General features: G+C 40.1%; 1 protein-coding gene across 4 annotated transcripts in view; it reads right to left on the minus strand.

Moving 5' to 3' along the window:
* Trpv5 (transient receptor potential cation channel subfamily V member 5) overlaps positions 1-19,793 on the minus strand; it is a 38,950-nt gene that overhangs the window by 9,660 nt on the left and 9,497 nt on the right. For 3 of the 4 annotated variants that reach the window (XR_007976590.1, XM_052173559.1, XM_052173558.1), the window contains 8 exons: positions 17,651-17,748; positions 17,393-17,515; positions 16,776-16,913; positions 16,336-16,434; positions 15,946-16,118; positions 15,672-15,818; positions 11,470-11,682; positions 52-138 (listed from right to left, as the gene is read on the minus strand). Coding sequence is in view for 3 of the 4 variants with exons in the window: in XM_052173559.1 (XP_052029519.1) it covers positions 52-138; positions 11,470-11,682; positions 15,672-15,818; positions 15,946-16,118; positions 16,336-16,434; positions 16,776-16,913; positions 17,393-17,515; positions 17,651-17,748 (1,078 nt within the window). In the remaining variant the exon portion in view is untranslated. Of the gene's footprint in view, positions 1-51; positions 139-11,469; positions 11,683-15,671; positions 15,819-15,945; positions 16,119-16,335; positions 16,435-16,775; positions 16,914-17,392; positions 17,516-17,650; positions 17,749-19,793 lie in introns of those variants that run through there. The other variant, XM_052173560.1, reaches the window with a different exon arrangement.

Here is a 19,793-nt window from a genome sequence, read left to right on the forward strand (position 1 = left end):
CAGTATGAGACCTAGGTGAATCGCTTTATTCAAGACCTCCCCGATCCTCACCTCTAGGAGTAGAATAATCACAGCCCCAATGACTGTCACCAGCTCCCCCACCAGTCGGATCTTATCCTGGTAAGTCACGTATGCTTCCTATGGAAGGAAATCAAGACAAGAAGTATTTCCTTTCTTTTTCTTTTTCTTTTTTATTGAATATCATCTTCATTTACATTGCTAATGGTAAAACCTTTCCCAATATCCCCCCTCCCCTAAGACCCCCAACCCCTCCTCACTCCCCCTGCCTCCACATATATGCTCCTCCACCAGACACACTCTCACCTTGCCCCTGCCCCCTTTGTTAAGAAATATTTCCTAATGTGAAGAGTTGTATGTAATGGGATTAGAACAGTTGGATTCTTTCCAAGGCAGAAAGCATCATCACCATCTCCTAAACTCTCTTATTCACTTGGCATGCTTTGTGACTTTATTTTATTTTGCTACTTCACCAGACAAGATTTCACAGTGTAGCCCCAGCTGGCCTTACCATTAGTGCCTACTGTGTAAAGCTGTTAAGATGTGTGCAAGAGAAGAAGCTCTTTTTTACCATCACACTTCCCCCCATGATAACTTTTATGCTGGCTAACTCTGTGAGCAGGACATGAGGTAGGTATCCAAAGTTTTTACGTGCTGCCTCCTTCATATATGCTGTGAGTAACAATTTCTCTATATATTGAGCAATGGAGATTACACTTCATAGCACTGAAATGACCAAATGAATGACTGGGCATGGTGGTACTTGCCTGCAACCCCAGCTTTCAAGAGAATGAGCTAGAATGATAAAGCACAAAGGCAAGACCAATTTGGGATACACTGAAATCTTGTCTGATGAGGTAGCAAACTAAAATAAACAAGATAACAAGGCATGCTGAGTGAGTAAGCGAGTTTAGTAGATGCTGATGATGGTTGTGCCATGGAAAGAATCCAACTGCTCCAATCTCATTGCGGATCCCACTCCCTTTTAAGACATCATAAGCATATCTCAGAATTCAGGGGCCACTATAGTATCCAAACTCACTAGCTCTGATGAGACCTTGAAGCATTTAAGACATCTGAACTTAAGGGTTCTCATTTGTAAGATGGAAACTCTAATCCTTACCTCCTGGAGAAGGCGTAAAGATTACAGTAGGTGGTGTAGTTGGAGTGTACTTTAAACCAAAAACGGCCATAAAAGTATTTATAGTAGTTTTACTATGATAGAGCAATATAGAATAAGCTAGAAATGAGCCTAGACATGGGTTTTAGTTTTCTACAAGGGCTATGATTATTCTGAGAAGTCAAGACAGTTCTGTGGCCAAGGTCAAATGAAGGCTATCCTACTACTACATCATGCATATGTGATGATGGAATTCTTCATTGAGATTCTTACCTAGTTAGAAGTCATGACCTTACTTGAGAATACAAGAAAGCATTCTGGAAAAAAATTACATACACTTTCAACATGGAATTATACATCTAAGTCCAGGAAATAAAAGTAGCTTTGGGGCTGCTCCAGAGTTTCTCGTTTCCTAGTTATATGTTTTCTTTGCTTAGTTTGTCCTCAGCCTTGGCAACAATATGAGCTTACTTTCTTCTCTACTGAAATTCAGTTCAACAGAATAGGTCCTTTTATTTATTGCCCCTGTAGCATCTATCTCTTACTGCAAACCATACCAATTCATTTTAAGACCTTAGGTAAATAGAGGAATAAATAGTAAACACATTAATTGAGAAATAACTTTAAATACAGAAGTTAGACAAGTGAATCTGTTTCTGCACAAAAATTTCATATTGTTAAAACTTTGTATCTTGGTGAGTGGGTCTAGACCAGAGGTTCTCAGCCTTCCTAATGTTGCAACCCTTTAATACAGTTCCTTGTGTTGTGGTGACTCCCAACCATAAAATTATTTCTCTAGCTGTTTCATAACTGTAATTTTGCTACTGTTATGAATTGTAATGTAAATATCTGATACCCAGGATATCTGATATACAACCCCAAGGGGTTGTGACTGATAGGTGAGGACCTCTGATCTAGATTATGTCATCAACTTTTTCTCCCTTCACTCTCACTGGAGAAGAATGATAGTAAAAGCTTGTAATCCAGGAAACCTTGAGGTAGAGGCAGAAGGATTGTGAATTCAAGGCCAAGTCCCAGCCACCAAGAGATGGAGTTGGAAGGGCTGGAAGTTTAAACCCATTGTATGGATTGTGTAACAAATCTGACTTCTTCCTGGTCAATCTGAGACTTTGTTTGGACAGAAAGGAGGTGGGAGGTTGTAAACACTGCTGACAAGACAAAGGAAGTCATAGAGCTATGAAGACAAGAGTGCCCCTAGAGGCCAGTGCAGCAATGACACCATTTATAGAAAAACAAGCATCCAGTCTCTCTAGGTTTGCCCACCCCGCCACAGCAATGCCTCTTTTATCCAGCAGATTTTTTTTTTTTTTAATATGGAGACATTTCCTTCCACAAATTCAATAGTCAGGTAGGCATCCAGTGACTGCAAGTCTGCAAGTTTTTGCTTGAGCACCAGGCTGCCGTTTCTCCCAGGGGACCGGTCTCTTAAATCTGGATACAGAATGTGGGGTCTTCCATGAGCCCACTAAACGAAATAAAGGACTCTACTTGTTGTCTTTTTTTAAAAATCTATTTTCCTTGTGTGTGTGTGTGTGAAATATGTCATAATAATTGTATTAGGCACTTAAAGTATTGGCCTTTGATTGTATTGTTTTATTACTGACATAAAACCTTTTTTTCATCTAGAATGAGTATTTTCACAGTGTAAAGTAAACGGTAGTGCTTTAAAAAATGAGAAAAGACCTTGAATTTTAATGACACCTTTCTGATGGTTCAGGAAGTGATAAGGATTCCCCTTAACTAATTATCTTAAGCTCCCTCAGAATTAAGCCCAGACAAATAAGAAACTTGTCCTTTGAAGATTTAAAGTTTTATTCTTTAGGGGTTGTAATCATGATGTTCTGTCTAAATTAAACATCTAATGCATGGTTCTTTAGATCTGCGGTTCTTAAAACAAGGTGTGGGGATCAAGGTTGTGTTTGCCAAACTGTGTTTACCTTACCACGGCCATCCAGCCTCAGCTCCTGTTTGTTCTGCTCTTTCAGCGCTTCACTGTCTGTCATTTAGCAGGACCCAAGGCCTGCGGGCGGATACATGGCTGGCTGTCACCTTGTTTACACTCTATCCCTACATTCTACTTCTTTCCAAGTTCCAAGACTAATCTTTTGGAAATGTGAACATTATCATATGACTTCTGTTTATGTCTTTCCTAGCTGTCCAATACCTTCAGGATAAAAACCAGATGGTAAGCCAGGTAGTGGCGGTGCACGAATTTAATTCCAGCACTTGGGAGACAGAGGCAGGAGGATTCCTGAGTTCGAGGCCAGCCTGGTCTACAGAGTGAGTTCAAGGATAGCCAGGACTATACAGAGAAATCCTGTCTCAAAAAACAAAACAAAACAAAACAACAACAACAACAAAAACCAAAAAAAAAAAAAAATCAAAAAAACCCCAAACCAGATGGTACTAGACAGTGTTTCCTAAATACTTTTCAGAGGAGAAAGTCACTAGGTACAATATGGACACATATAACAAATAGAGATAGAGACAGGGGCTCCTCTGAAAAAAAAGGTAAAAGCTAGCTGAGCTCCCTGGAATGAGAAATGCGTGGGAAAGAGTAGTGGGCCAGGATGTAATTATGTAAATGCTATTTTGTTTTATTTGGTTTGAGTTCTGTTTTTGTATCTATCTATCTATCATCTATCTATCTATCTATCTATCTATCATCTATCTATCTATTGTTGATTTTTTTGTTTGTTTACTTCTTTGTATGTTCTTTGAGACAGGGTCTTAACATTTAGCCCGTGGGCAGCCTGGGACACATTGTATAGAGCAGGTTAGCCTCAAAGTCATGGGTGATCATTCTGTCTCTGCTTCCTGAATGCTAGAATCCTAGGTGTTTGCCATCACACACAGCAATGGTAGCTCCTGATCAGCACTTTTGTTTGATTTTTAAAATCTATCTATTGGTGTTCTTTTAATTAGAAGTGTTCATTGTAAGATAAGGATCAAATGTAAAGATCAGATTAACTATCACTATAAGCTCATTGCTCAGACCTCTGTGCCTTGAGTTTCTGTGTAGGCTGCAGACATTAAGCAATGGACTTGTGTTAACCAGCCCTTAAGGTAGGATATATGCTTTCCTTAAGAAACCTCTGCCACCACATCTGTCTATTTCACCCTGCCTTATGTTTCAGGATTCAGGCCAGGCCAGCCTTTTCCTGAGTTCTCCTTCCATGCTCTTCTTCAACTAGCTCAGATGTGGCCCTCTGGGAACCTAGTGCACTCTGATTAAAGATCGCTGGCATGTTGGAATACTGTGTATCTCCTACAGCATCCTGACGACATTAGCATCTGACAATCCCCTTTTATACACAGTTTATGATGTTTTGAGAGATTATTCACTTAGCAAAAAAAGCAAAGAAAGAAGGGACTGTGGAAGCTGTAAAGAAGCAGCATTTCCTGGAAGATGCACATGAATGAGGGAAATAAACTAGTAAGTAGAAATGGAGAAACCTATTTGGAAGGAAACCGATGCAAAATACGACATTTGCTTGTGTTGTTTTAAGACTACCAGAGTCCTTGCTCAAGGTCACCTGAAATGTAAAAACTCCACCCCATTCTATGCTACTCCTCTAAAAATAAGTATTTCCTGTAAATAACCAGAATTTTCTGCATTGCCACATGACTAAGAAATTTAGGAATTATTAACAGCCTGAAATTTTAGGAGTAGTGATAACCTGGAATTTAATTGTTGCCAGTAACCAGATTCCTTGCAGGGAATAGTCACTTACACTTCACTGAACTATTCTTTATGAGCTGACTGTTCTGGATAGAATGCTCAGGAGAGAGCAGAGTAGAGTCCGAGACACCAGTGAGCTGGAAGACTGAGGGGTACATCCTCTAGATAAAGACTAAGAGTACCGACCACTCCAGATCCCCAAAATAAGTTGAAAAAATCCAGTTTAGATTTTTGATTTTGTTCCCCAAATCACACACCTACAAAGGGCCTGTTGCCAGTCAAAGGAGGACTTCCCTGATTCCATAGATTGAACAGTTTCCTAACAGTACTGTCAACAAGAATTAACTGACAAGCATTTAACCATAACACAAATGGGATGCAGGATCTCAGGATAGTTTATGCCAACTCATTGCTCTTCTTCCAGGAATCTAAAGGACTTTATGGTATGCATCCCGAGGTAAGGAAGGACTGCTGATCATAGGAAAGTAGAATCCAGTTCCCAGGAAATATTTTCTTCTCAGAGTTTATGACCCAGGAATTTATTTACAAGTGTGGGGGGCAGGGTTGAGGGGGTGACTGGGGCACTGTGGATGCTGCAGAGAAGCAGCTTTCCCTGGAAGTTGGAGATGGAAGAGGGAAATAAACCAGTAAGTTGGAATGATTTTCTCAGAAAAATTGATTGAGACATTGTTTTCTCTCTTCCAATAAGTCATTAAGTAAGAGTGGCCACTCCTTTGTGAGCTGTTCTCCCATCCAAGTACTAACAAGGCCCGACCCTGCTTAGCTTCAGACGAGATCAGGCGCGTTCAGAGTGGTATGGCCGTAGACTGTGAGTTGTTCACAAAAGGCCTGCGCCCCTTCTTCTTTTGTTTTACTCTATTCTGGTATGCTTAAGTTGACACGGTAGGGTGGCCATCTCACTATGTAGTTCATGCTGACCAGAAACTCACCATCTTTGTTCACCCTAGCAAGGGCGGGTATCACTTCCCTTTACCCTTCGTAAGGGCTCAGCCCAGTCTATTTGATTGCCACTCTAAGTTCTAAATTGAAATCATACCTAAATGGCTACGTTGCCAACTGTTATAGAACCCAGAACTTCTGGTCCTCTTCATTTGTTTTTAGCTTTGAACATTAAGTATGTGGAATCATAGAGATCACTGATAAATTTAAATTGGAAACAAAAAGTAATATCTACGTAAAGTACTACAAGAATTAGGCCAAGAAGGTCAAAATCCATTCCACTGTTTTAATAAGAGAGGCAAAAATATAGACAGAGAGACAGAAATACAGAGAGAGGAAGAGATAGAGACAGTGAGATTCTTGATAATAAAGATTCCATGTAGCACAAAAATTCTACCCAACACAGTATTCTTGCCCTTCCTCCCACACAAGTTTATAAAACTCAGTATGTTCCTAAGCCCTCCAGAGAGGGCTTATTTTAAAAAATATTTATTTATTATATGTAAGTACACTGTAGCTGTCTTCAGACACCAGAAGACGGAGTCAGATCTCTTTATGGATTGTTGTGAGCCACCATGTGGATGCTGGGATTTGAACTCAAGACCTTTGGAAGAACAATCAGTGCTCTTACCTGCTGAACCATCTCTCCAGCCCCAGAGAGGGCTTTGAGATTAATAGCCCCCTCACCTTTTAAGGGTTCTGGGAACACTAAATAGAGCCACTTCTCCACCTTGATCTAAGAAAACTTACCCATTTCCAAAGAAATGTGATTTTTTCTATATCTAATAGGCTAAGGACATAAGACTATAGTTATGATTATGAAAACTGGAGAATAGAGAGAAGATTAGCAGCTGGGAGCAGTAGATATTCCATATCAGATACCTTCCCTCACTTACAGTATGCTCACCTTTGCAAGGATTTCTACATAAAAGGTGATGGTGGTGGACCCCGGCTGGGTCAAAGCCTTGAATTATTAAGTTGCCAAGTAATGCATATACAATGGAAAATGACTTGGACATAGCATATGATACTTGAGGGTGGGGAATCACCTGTCTCTATATTTATAAGTCAAGGTTTTAAGGTGATGGACACTTGAAGTCTAATACTTACATTGCCTTTGCTAACTCAATGTCTTTGTGAAAGTGCTTAGTATCTTTTAGCTTTGTAGCTGCCACTGTTTCAATGGTGCTCATTTTATTTATGAGTAAGAGGAATATTAAATGATATGATGCTTTGCTGTATAAAAAAATTGATCTAAAGAATCGCATCATCTTCACCTGGTAGCTTATTTAAAATGCAACATCTTGATCCTACTCCAGCTTTATTGCTAGAAAATTCAGAATAGCTTAACCACTTTTCCAAAGTTTGACAAGTGTATCCAGGGTACACATAGTAAGGACTCAGTAGAGGTTATTTTTTTTATCTCCCAGGCTCCTTGTTTTTGTATATTCTTTACTTGGCTTTAATTGGGATGCTTGTTCCACAGAGAGCTGATTAGAAGCCTTAAACAGGAATTGTACAAAATTACAGATCAGATGGGTGTTAAAGAGCTATGGTGTCCTGGGTTGTCTGGAACTTATGAGAGAGAGAGAGTGGCACATGGAACCATCTCATCCTCTGTGCCAAAAAGATTATTTCAAATGGATAGGGAACAATGTGTAATTCCTGGAATTGTCTTCCCCTTCACTGTCTACATCCATCACAAAGAAATGATGATTTACCTTCATTAAGTCTCCTGATGCCAACTCTTCTCATCACCTCACTATGCCAAATCACTATATTCTCTTGCCTGGAAAACTATAATAGGTACCTGATTGGAATCTCCATAGTTTCTTAATCTTTCATAGTCTGTTTGTACCCTGGCATGCTATTTGGCAATGAAGATTTTTATTAATGCCCATCGATATATCTAGGTGGGATGGTACAAGGCTATAATCATAGAACACAGGAGACTAAGAGTCCTGCCAAGAGTTGGAGGCCTCCCTAGCTCATGTAGAAAGTAGCAGTCCACTCTGGCCAGGCCAATTTCATATTTAAAATTCTGAGCATTCTACAACTTTGAAGATGAAGATTAACCCCCAGTATGGCCCAGAGAACCCTATACAATTTGGGAAGGTTCTGCCTTCACAACCTTGTCTCTGGCTTGTTGCTCAGTTCTCTGGTTCAGAAACTCCAGGCACTGAAGAGGAATTTCCTGCCTTAGGCTCCGTGTATATGCATTCTTCTTGCCTAAAATTCTCTTTTCCCCTACAGCTCATCTTGACTTTAGTTCAAGACACAAGATTCTTCACAAATCCTTTTCTGGTCCTTGTCAGGAGCCATCCTTGTTCTATATGCTACCTATCTTACCACTATGCCCTTTCTCTTACTCTGGGTAAAGTTTTAATGATAAGCAATTTTCAATCTATATTGTTATGCTAATTTGCTTACTGTACATCAATTTACAAATTTTTAGGCAAGAATATTAGTTTTATTGTGTTTTGTACAAATCACAATGATTGAATTTCTAATATCTACATTACTATTGAGCATTATTTTTACATGAATAGAGTATTGAAATGTTTCTAAGAAAAAAAGGCAAAGAAGAACTTGACAGAATCTTTTCTAGAAGACAAAAGGGATATATTTTATATATATATATATATATATATATATATATATGCATACATACATACATACATAGACAGATGCATAGATACCTTGATTTATAGTCCTGGATAGTCTGCTACTGTTTATCTAAAATCAAGCAAGCCATTTAAGTGCTGGGATAAGGGCATGCATAACCATGCCCAGTTATAATGCTGGGCATAAGTCAATACTCTCATGTAAAATAGTCTACTAAAGATCTAAGTGACCCTGTGACTAGAAAATTAGAAACAAACTTGTAGGATGTAATCTGGAAGCTCTCAGTCCTAGTTGAATATTAGTCACTTGAGTTCCTTTAAAATACCAAGACCAGGGGCCTAGTTCAGACATTCTCAGTTTTTAGGTCTGGTTTGTAGCAAGAGGACCTGTCTTTTTACTAGCTTCCCAAATTTGTACATGTAGTCTTGTTTAAAAATACAGAGATATAGAAAGCAATAAGATTTGTTACTGGCCGCACAACTATTTAATTTTAGAGTTATTATTAAAATCTAAGGAATCTGGCTCCCAGGCCTTGAACTTCTCAATCACTTGAAAACTTTCTGGCTAACCAATAAAGCACACAGTCATTTTGACATCTCTAAATTTGAGTGAAGATAAATGAACTCCACCCTTATATGGCTCAGTTTTTATGTACTTTGTGCTGCTTCGTGCAAATAAAAGAATTTCTACCTTTCCTTCCAAATGTCCAGGATGGAGCTCCTGGGCCGTTCTCATAAAATCCCACACATGAAGCTGAAATATTTCATTAAGGTCCTATAGCCCAGTGGTCTCCACAGACCATAAAAGATCCACAAAAGCAGTCCTACAGTGCTACTGGGTTAACAGTGCTATTAGTGTTGCTGACTGTTAAAGTCATTTATTTAAGCAAATTTAAATTCATTTATTTAACCAAAAGCTCCCTTTGGTTAACAATCTAATTCAAGTCTAGACAGTATATTTTTATACCTTTGTATTTCTGAGACTTTAAAATAGTAAAAAAGCAGAAAAAAAGAGAATTTCCTATTATTCAAGCAATTTGGTATAATGTAACAGCAGAGTATTCAAAATTATATTGAAAAGTTCAGGAGCTCCTCGTGCTATCCAAACTGACAGAACCAGAACATTCTAGAAACTCAGAGCTAATGCTCAAAGATTAACCAAAGTATAGGGACCATTCACTGATGTTCTTTGTTATCTAAATCTCTTATTGCTGTATCCTTGACCTTCTTACTCCTTGTCCCACCAAGAAAAGAATATTCAACAAGAGTCCTCTATTTTATCCAGGATAACTGACTAAAGCAAAAATGAAAGGACTAAAGATGTTAAGAAGAAAGAAGGAAGGATGACTGTGGCCTGTAGCTATCATTATGCTATATAAAGTCTTGAGGCAAAGAAAAGAAGGATCTTTTAACATAATTTAGACGATCTTGGTCAAAGAAATATGTTTATGCATAATTCCTGAATTATCTTGCCCCAGTGATAAAAACACATGTGGGACTTAGTCTTATTTAATTGCTCATCATCATCAAAGTGCATTTCGGGCGGACCCTCCTCTGCATTGCCAGTGTGTAATCTCAGTGTCAGTGTGATACAAAAATTGGGAAAGAACATGAAGGAGGGCTCAGGGCAAAGCTAGTGGGAAAGCTTAGCTATTTTCAGGTGGTTCATGGTTATATTATTTCTCTATTACTAGTTATTTCCTTCAGCCTCCTAATTATCATTAGTATCACTAGTCTATCCTTACTGACCCTATTACCTATAATATACTTAGTCTGAACTTTCACGTCAGATGAAGCTACAGGAAAAAAATTCCTTCAAGCACCTGTGTCTACTTTGGACATGCTGGTGATATCATCTTTTATGTTGTGCTTTGTGATAAAACAATCTCTCTCTCCCCCCTCATTCTTTTCTTGTCTGTCTGTCTGTCTGTCTGTCTGTCTGTCTGTCTGTTACTCCTCCATATTCTCTTTTCTTTTTTCTTAGAATAACTTTTATGGTTGATAATAAGGCATATGGAAGCTATGTTAATTATACATGCATCTTATATGTGATATGAATAGTAAAACCATAAATATAACTCATTTAATTTATATGTATACTCTCCGTAAATACACATACATACAAGTGTGTATGTATGTGTTTGTGTGTATGTGTAGAAAAAGAGATAGGTAGATATTGAAAAGTGAATGAAAATACACACACACAAAAAGAATAGAAACCAGAAAGATGAAATATCTTTATCTAGTTTGGGGTTCTTGTCTCTGTGTACTACTTTCATTTAACCCAACAAACTCAAGGTTTTGCTTCTTGATTACAGGAAATTTATCTTCTCTTTAGACAAAACCACCCCATTCCCTTACCCGTGTTGAATTGTTCCTATGGTTAGTTTCTGTATAGACCAGTAATCATCTCTTAGCTTGCACAATTCTTTCTTTTATTTTGCCTTATCTTTTGTCCATATCTTTCTATCCTTTTGAAGAATATTTTTAAGCATTTAGTGTTTCACATAGAAAACCCTCAAAAGTCCTATTGGTTGACTCCATGTGTCCAAAACTACTCATCAAAATCTCTTAGAACAAAAGGGGAATTTTCTCTTTGTGACACTAATTTTAATCTTTCCACACCTTTACTTGTCTGTCTTTACCACCCCAGCCCTCTGCAGGACATTATAAAATGGCAGTTCCTACAGAGATGGTTCATACTCAACTACTGCCCATTTTGAGCATCTTTTTGTAGATTTTCCAACAAAGACATAGAAAATCCACTATAAAGAGGAACTTTTTTCCACAAATGAACAAGGTTGGTAATACCAAACATTTAATGAAGTTTTTGTGAGAAAATCTGTAGCTTACTACACAAATACTTTTACTGATGAGACTCTATCTATGGTCTCCTATCACCTGTCTAATTCCTACGTTACTGATGAGGTGTTAACTTCCTCGGCTTATGAAGAGTGTCATTCCTGGAGAGCATCAATATGGTCTCTGGACAACATCATCATCGCATGCCAGCATTCCCTTTCATCCCTTTGAAGAAGAAATACCTGTAGTGACTTCTGTTCCATGATGGTGTTATCTCGAATATGTGTACGGTTGGCATCACGGAACTTGAGGGGGCGGTGAACACAGCATGTGGTGAAACAGATCATGTAGAAGATGTACAGAGCACCCAGGAGGCAGAAATAAGGTTGTCCATATTTCTTCCACTTCAGGCTCACCAGTTCCTTCACTGGGGTCTGTTCTAGAATCTGTCGAGCCTGTCAGGAAGAAGTATAACATAGAATGAACAACACAATGATCTGTCTTGAGTTTTGGACTGCATTCCAGGTGACAGGGCAGCAAATATCATCACCATCATCCAACCACTCATTTCTTTGATAGGCAATTAGTAATTTCTATTATATGCTAGGTTTTGTGGTAGTGCTATAGAAGTATTACAGAAGTAAACACAGTGCATACAACAACATTGAGGCTATAATAGATGAGTAGTAGTTAGGTTACTGAACTATGGTAGGAATGTCTGAGAAGCCATTGCTCATTTGTACAAAAGATGTGATTGGGATGGTGGGAGAATCTGCTGAGACTAGTGGACAGAAATTACATGGGAGAAATAAATGATAACCGTGAAGATGCACTATAGATTTCACAGTAGGGAGTTTGATTTCTTTTTAGGAATGTAATAGAAAGCAATTGGAAACTCCTAGCAAGATATAGCCCAATTTGCGTTGGAAGTACGGTTAGACTAGTGAAAAACAATATAGTGGATGGTAGAATGAATGGTGCTCTGAGAAAAGTAAATAGCAAGATGAAAAGGATATAAGGTAATGAGTGAGACAAAGCATCTGAAAAGAGGCGAATTCAAAGTAAGGAAGACAGGGTTAAGCAGGGGAAAACATTCCCTTGAGGGAAGAGGGAGGAAGAAAGTTTCAAGATATGTTCAACAATCCAGGGCAGGAAGTTGAAGGAGCCCCCAACCTTAGAATCTATTTTTGCCATAAAATAGAAAAATCTTATTTTTAAGATGGTACTGAAAGTATTAATTATTAGAACTATAGATGGAAGCACGATAGATAGTGTTAAAGAAAAGTACTTGGTACAGGTTGTGTAAAACCCATAGGAGAGTGCAAGTAACTAATCTATGATATAAAAGAGAAAAGGAGAGATTGACGGAATGGCCAACCAATGACTGTCTCAATTTGAGACTCATCCCATGAGAGAGGGCCAACCCCAGGCACTATTATTGGTACTTTGCTATGCTATCAGGTAGTAGCCTAGCTTAACTGTCCTCTGAGAGGCTTCATCCAGTAGCTAGTAGAAACAGATGCAGAGACCCACAGACAAACATTGGAGGGAGCTTGGGGAGTTTTGTGGAAGGGTCAGGGATAGCAGTGAGTAAGCTAGAGTCACCAAAGTGACCACAAGAAAGACCTACAAAGTCAGCTAACCTTGGCTGATGGGGGTTTACAGAGTCTGAACCACTGACCAAAGATTATGCCTGGATAGAACCAGGCCCCCTATACATATGTAGCTGGGCAGCATGGTCTCCATGTGGGTCCCCTAACAAATGGAGAGAGGACTGATTCAAACTCTGTTGGCTTTTTTTTGGATCCTGCTCCCTTAGCTGGTGCTGCCTCATTGGTGGAGGATGTGCCTAGATTTGCTATACCTTGATGTGTTAGGGCAGGTTGGTACACATGAAGGATGGGGGTGGGGCTTCTCTCCTCAGAAGAAAGGGGATGGAGGAAAGGGGAGTGGGAAGTGAAGATGGGGCTGAGGGGAGAAGAGGGCCTACAATAGGTGAATAAATAAATGCATTAAGAGGAAAAAGAAACTCTATGGTTTAGGTGCAAAAAACAGAAATAACGAGAGAGAGAGAGAGAGAGAGAGAGAGAGAGAGAGAGAGAGAGAGAGAGAGAGAGAAAGTAAGACTGAAGAACTTCGGATGGCGGAGAAGCATCTTAAAAAATGCTCAACTTCATTAGTCATTAGGGAAATGCAAATCAAAACAACCCTAAGATTTCATCTTACACCAGTCAGAATGGCTAAGATTAAAAATTCAGGAGACAGCAGGTGTTGGAGAGGGTATGGAGAAAGAGGAACACTCCTCCACTGTTGGTGGGGTTGCAAGTTGGTACAACCACTCTGGAAATCAGTCTGGCGGTTCCTCCGAAAACTGGGCACCTCACTTCCAGAAGATCCTGCCATACCACTCCTGGGCATATACCCAGAGGATTCCCCACCATGTAATAAGGATACATGCTCTACTATGTTCATAGCAGCCCTATTTATAATTGCCAGATGCTGGAAAGAACCCAGGTATCCCTCAACAGAAGAGTGGATGCAAAAAATGTGGTATATCTACACAATGGAGTACTATTCAGCCATTAGAAACAATGAATTCATGAAATTCTTAGGCAAATGGATGGAGCTAGAGAACATCATACTAAGTGAGGTAACCCAGACTCAAAAGGTGAATCATGGTATGCACTCACTAATAAGTGGATATTAACCTAGAAAACTGGAATACCCAAAACATAATCCACACATCAAATGAGGTACAAGAAGAAAGGAGGAGTGGCCTCTGGTTCTGGAAAGACTCAGTGAAGCAGTATTTGGCAAAACCAGAACAGGGAAATGGGAAGGGGTGGGTGGGAGGACAGGGGAAGAGAAGGGGGCTTATGGGACTTTCAGGGAGTGGGGGGCTAGAAAAGGGGAAATCATTTGAAATGTAAATAAATTATATCGAATTAAAAAAAAAGTGAAAGAGTATGGAGGCTGAATCTACTTAGCAGGGTGCAGACTTGTTCTACTAAGCAAACCTGCTCAACATAGCTTCCAGGGACTAAACCACCAACCAATGAGTACACATGGCTCCAGCTGCACATGTTGCAGAGGATGGCCTTGTTAGGTATCAATGGGAGGAGAGGTCCTAGGTCCTATGAAGGCTGGATAGATGCCCTTGTGTAGGTGAATTGAAGGCAGGGAGTTGGGAGAGGGTGGTTGGGTGGAGGAACACCCTCATAGAAGCAGGGGGAGGGAGGATGGGATGTGGGTTTACAGGAAGGGGAGAAACCAGTTAAGGGGATAACATTTGAAATGTAAATAAAGAAAATATCCAATTGAAAAGAAAAAAAGAAAACCTGCTCAAACTTTAGGTGTTGCTAAGATTGTTCCAGAATCATACAAAGTGGCTGTTAAGTTATTCTGCTGCTCATTAGTTAGAGTAATCTTTCATGCTTTGTGGTTCTGTAAGAGTTACATAGCAGATAGTGAACAGAAACTCAGTTTTACCAATATCTATTAGGCTCCTGAACGACAGAGCTATTTTCTCCACTCTAGTCTCTTCCTTTTTCTATGCCGTCCAGTCCATCATGTGTGAACTGTCTTTACGTTTTTTCATCCCTGGAAAATTTTATGTGAAAGTCTTACTGTTTTGTCATTTGGTTTTGGAGTTTTTGTTTTTTGTGTCCTTAGTGATGTACAACTCTTGGCATGGGAGTGGGGGTGGGGGTAGGGTTGGGGGTACATTTCCTCTCTGCAGGCTCCTCCACCTTTCTGCCATGCCTTATTAAGCATGTGTAGAATGTCTTTCTCCACCCTCAAATGATTCTTTTTTGCATATGGCTGATCCTTCTTGCTTAATTTGAATCTTCCTCTCCCTACTTTTTGAGATGTCTCTTCACCTAATCCATTATCTTCTCCCTTTGTATCTTGCTTTACATGTTTTATCACATCTATTTGAATTGTTCCCACCACCATTTTTCTGCCCCTATATACAGTATGCACTCCCAGCATGGTACAGATCAAACTCTAGTGCAGCTTATAAGAACATCAATCTAAAACTGAAGAAATTGTCTGAAAGGATATGCATTTTTGCCTCTGTCTCTTGGGTTTCTGGTATATTGTCTGACAAAGTAGGTACTCAATATGCTGAATGATGGAAGGAATGAACAAAAGAATGAAGGAACGGAGGAAGTGACTCCAAGTTAGAAGGTCCTTTATCTGAAAAATTAGAATGAGATATGTAAAGAGAGAGACTAGCACCAAGCAGTAGAAAAGTGGTCTCAGAAGATAAATGTTGGATGACAGTTGCACCTACAGGAACTCTTTTCCCCCAGAGAGTGTTCTCTAACTATTGTAAAGCTCTGAAGTATCTTGGGGTTAACGTTTCTCAGTAGATGGACAAGCAACAGCTCAACATGTCTTTTTCCACATGAAGTTTCTTGACCTGTTATGATATCTATACCTCTTTCTTCTTGGAGGAAACCACAAGCTCCAGAAAAGACAACTCCTCACCCCAGGAGTCAATCTCTGTGAGGTCATAGAGGGAAGATGTTAGTGGCCCACATGACCACTGGATATGTTTCCGTTTCTGCATCAGGTGTTGAAATATCTGGTGAAGCAAGAGAAGATTTTAATGGTTAGTGTGTTAGAAGATGATCTGGAGCACATCCATGCCATTTATCCATGTTAGTCATGGGAAAGGTCACTAAGGAGACACCTTAAAGATGGGTTCTCACCACAGTGTTGCCTTCCACCCCAGCCAACTTAAAAGGGGTGAGTCCCTGGTTGTTGGGCACAAGTTCCAGGGACTTCAGGTGGTCTCCCCCATCATAAGACAGTAGCAGGTTGTACATCTGGCAGGCAAAGGTTTTGTTGGGCTGCAGGACGAGTATATGTAGTACTGTATTTCCTGCGGAAGACAGAGGCTGCAATGTGACCATAGTACTAGAGTTGGAAAAGATGACATCCTTAATCCTAAGGTTCTCTGTCTCTCTCTCTCTGTCTCTCACTGTCTCTCTCTCTGTCTCTCTCTCTCTCTCTCTCTCTCACTCCCCCCTCTCATCCAGGCTCATCTTCCCTCTATCCCCTCTCAGCTTCTATGAATCCCTACTCATCCCAGCTCTTACCCAGGGAGTCCTGGGCCCGGATGTCAGCTCCATGCTCAATGAGCAGTCTAACAATCTCTTCACTACCCACACAGGCAGCAAAGGACAAAGGATGTTCTCCTGTGGACACAAAGAAACACATGGCAGTAGACAGTAGGATTGGATGATAAGAGGGACTTTTACCCTCCAGACCCACAACTGCCTCTTCCTCCTCCATCTCCTCCTCCTCTTCCTCCTCCTCCCCTTTCTCCTCCTCCTTCTCCTTCCACATCTTATCTTGGGGTTTGGGATCCCTTGCCCAGCCCAACCCAAGGAAGTAAATGTGATGGAGTGTTGTAGAGGAATTGGCCTCTGGTTCTAAGTCCTAGAAGGATTAACCCTTCCCAACTTCTCCAAAAATGAAACCAAAGAAAGAGTACTTGTCTACCTCTCCTTTCTCTAAGCCTGCCCCTGGATCTTACCATAGTAGATGAGGTTGTGGGAACTTCGATGGAAAGCAGAGCCTGTAGCTCTGGCGGAGACACTGGCCCCTCGGGCTAGCAGGGCACGGACCAGGTTCACATTCTGGTTCATGACTGCGATGTGCAGTGCAGTCTGACCTGGCCCAAAGAGTACTGTGAGCAGTTGTTCTCTCAAGATAACACCCAGAACACCTCACAGAAGTTTTCTGACAGCTCTTCAGACATATTTCTAGTGGAGACTGGAGAATAGTTAGGAACTAAAGATAGTTAATCCCTCAGACTCCTGAAACCAAGTCACTATAGTTCCTGTGTTTAGGGTTTGCTATACATATAATCAGGAGGGGGGGGAAGGAGGGAGTGAGGGTGGAGGAGAGGGGAGGGAGAGGGAGAGAACAATCAAACAAATGGTCTGAAGGACTCCCGAGAAGACAAAGGAGAAATAGGAAAAACTAAAAGGCAGCCCTGGGAGCTAAAACCCAAGCTGTAAGGTCCTGTTTGTCTTGACTCATGAGGACTCTCCACCGCTTCCTGAGCCTATCCTATACAGATATATTTTAGAAATGATAGACCACCCACCCATGTTTATTTAGCTTTTAGTTATTGTGAAGCCTCCTCACCTACAAATGGCTCATAGAGTGTAGACTCCATGACCAAATATGGAGCAGCATCCATCAGCATTATAGCAGCATCCAGGTTGTCATAGAGGGCTGCTATGTGCAGTGCTGTCTCCCCCAGAGCTCCTGGAATGGAATAAGCCAAGAATTCCAAACACTGGCAATTCTCCTTTAAGAGAGTCCCAACTCCAGAAGCACTTCAGCAGTTTCTCCACGTAACAATTTCCAAACACAACTCTATTCCACTAATTCTAATCTCACCTCTTTGTCTGAAGTCACAGTTCTGGTCATGTTGAAGTCTCTTAAGTGTGCACATATCATTTTCCTTGGCTGCTCTAAGCAGTGGAGACTCCCAAATACTAGAGGAAGATAAGAAGAAGCCCATCAGAGATAGGCCATGGTCAGAGGAGGCAGAAGCATTCTCTGATATAGTCATGACGTTTACAATACAAATTAACAACAACTTTGTCTCTTTTGACTTATTTGTTGGACTTAAGGGAGAAGATGACCTTAAGACAAGAGCATACTTTAAGGCTCATCAGATTTCCCTTGTCCCTATCATGTTAATTGACTCCATAAAATGAAGATTTCTATGTAGCCCAAGTCTTAGCTATGAGTTGATCAACAGATGGGACAGTTCTTCATATGTCTGAAGAAACTGAACTTATACAGGTCTCAAATTATTCAAGCTGGATTTAACCTGAAAGCCTCTTGTCTGTGGTTTATCTTCCATAGCACTAGAAAGTATTATCCAAGCTTCCAACAGACAAAAGCAACCAATAGTCCTATCTAGCTGTTGACATTTATGAACCACAAAACTGACCAGAGTGGTAAGCTATCTTTGAAGGTGCAATAGTGACATTCCTATCTTTACAGTAACCAGTAGGTGTCTAATTGAACTTAAGGGCCAATAAACAGAAAGAAACTCATGCCTGGTACTAAAACCATAACCAAGTACTTGAAGCTAATGAGAATATGAATCTTAGAAGAGGACTGACTACCAATGGTTTGCTAGACCAGTATAGTTTTTTTTTTACAATATTCTAATACTTATCCTTATACCCACAATTAGGTATAGCCCTTAATCATTAAAGAAGCTTCTGTTTACAACAAATGGAGACTATTACAGAAACCTATAACTGGAAACCATGCCGAGATCAAGGGAACATGGGGATACAAACTCCAGTGCATTCTTCTTCAACACTCCTGCTTAGGAACAGCACAGAAGAGAAGGCAGAAAGATTGTAAGAGCATGAGAACTAGAAAATCTGCTGTTAGACTGTGTCACCTGGAAATGGCTATCTAGACAAGACCAGAACAGTTATAGGATCAATAGACATATTAACTTGGAGTGGAGAAAATATCAGAGTCTCATCTCTAGACAAAGAACTACTGCTGAGAGAGGAAGAAACAGCCTTTCCCAGAGATAAGCTGCATAGTTCCTTGCCTAATACAAAGTGATCCACACTGAAATTATTTGCACATAAGTCATGAAAGTGTACTCAGTAGTCATATTTTTGCAATTAGACAACATAAGGAGGTCAAAGGGATACAAATTGGAAAGAAAGAAGTCAAACTATCATTATTTGCAGATGATATGATAGTCTACCTAAGTGACCCAAAAAACTCCACTAGAGAGCTCCTACAGCTGATAAACACTTCAGCAAAGTGGCAGGTTATAAAATCAACTCAAGCAAATCAGTAGCCTTCCTATACTCAAAGGATAAGCAGGCTGAGAAAGAAATTAGGGAAATGAACCCCTTCACAATAGCCACAAACAGTATAAAAGTACCTTGGAGTGACTCTTACCAAACATGTGAAAGATCTGTATGACAAGAACTTCAAGACTCTGAAGACGGAAATGGAAGAAGACCGCAAAAATCTCCCAAGCTCATAGATCAGCAGGATTAATATAGTTAAAATGGCCATTTTGCCAAAAGCAATATACAGATTCAACGCAATACCCATCAAAATCCCAACTCAATTCTTCATAGAGTTAGAAAGAGCAATTATCAAATTCATCTGGAATAACAAAAAAACCCAGGATAGTAAAACTATTCTCAACAACAAAAGAAATTCTGGGGGAATCAGTATCCCTGACCTCAAGCAATACTACAGAGGAATAGTGTTAAAAACTGCATGGTATTGGTACAGTGACAGGCAGGCAGATCAATGGAACAGGATTGAAGATCCAGAAATGAACCCACACACCTATGGCCACTTGATTCTTGACAAAGAAGCTGAAAACATCCAATGGAAAAAAGATAGCCTTTTCAACAATTGGTGCTAGTTCAACTGGAAGTCAGCATTCAGAAGAATGCGATCCATCCTTATCTCCTTGTACTAAGCTCAACTTCAAATGGATCAAGGACCTCCACATAAAGCCAGACACTCTGAAGCTAAT

This window comes from Apodemus sylvaticus, chromosome 2, assembly GCF_947179515.1.
Source record: "Apodemus sylvaticus chromosome 2, mApoSyl1.1, whole genome shotgun sequence".
Lineage (NCBI taxonomy): Eukaryota > Metazoa > Chordata > Mammalia > Rodentia > Muridae > Apodemus > Apodemus sylvaticus.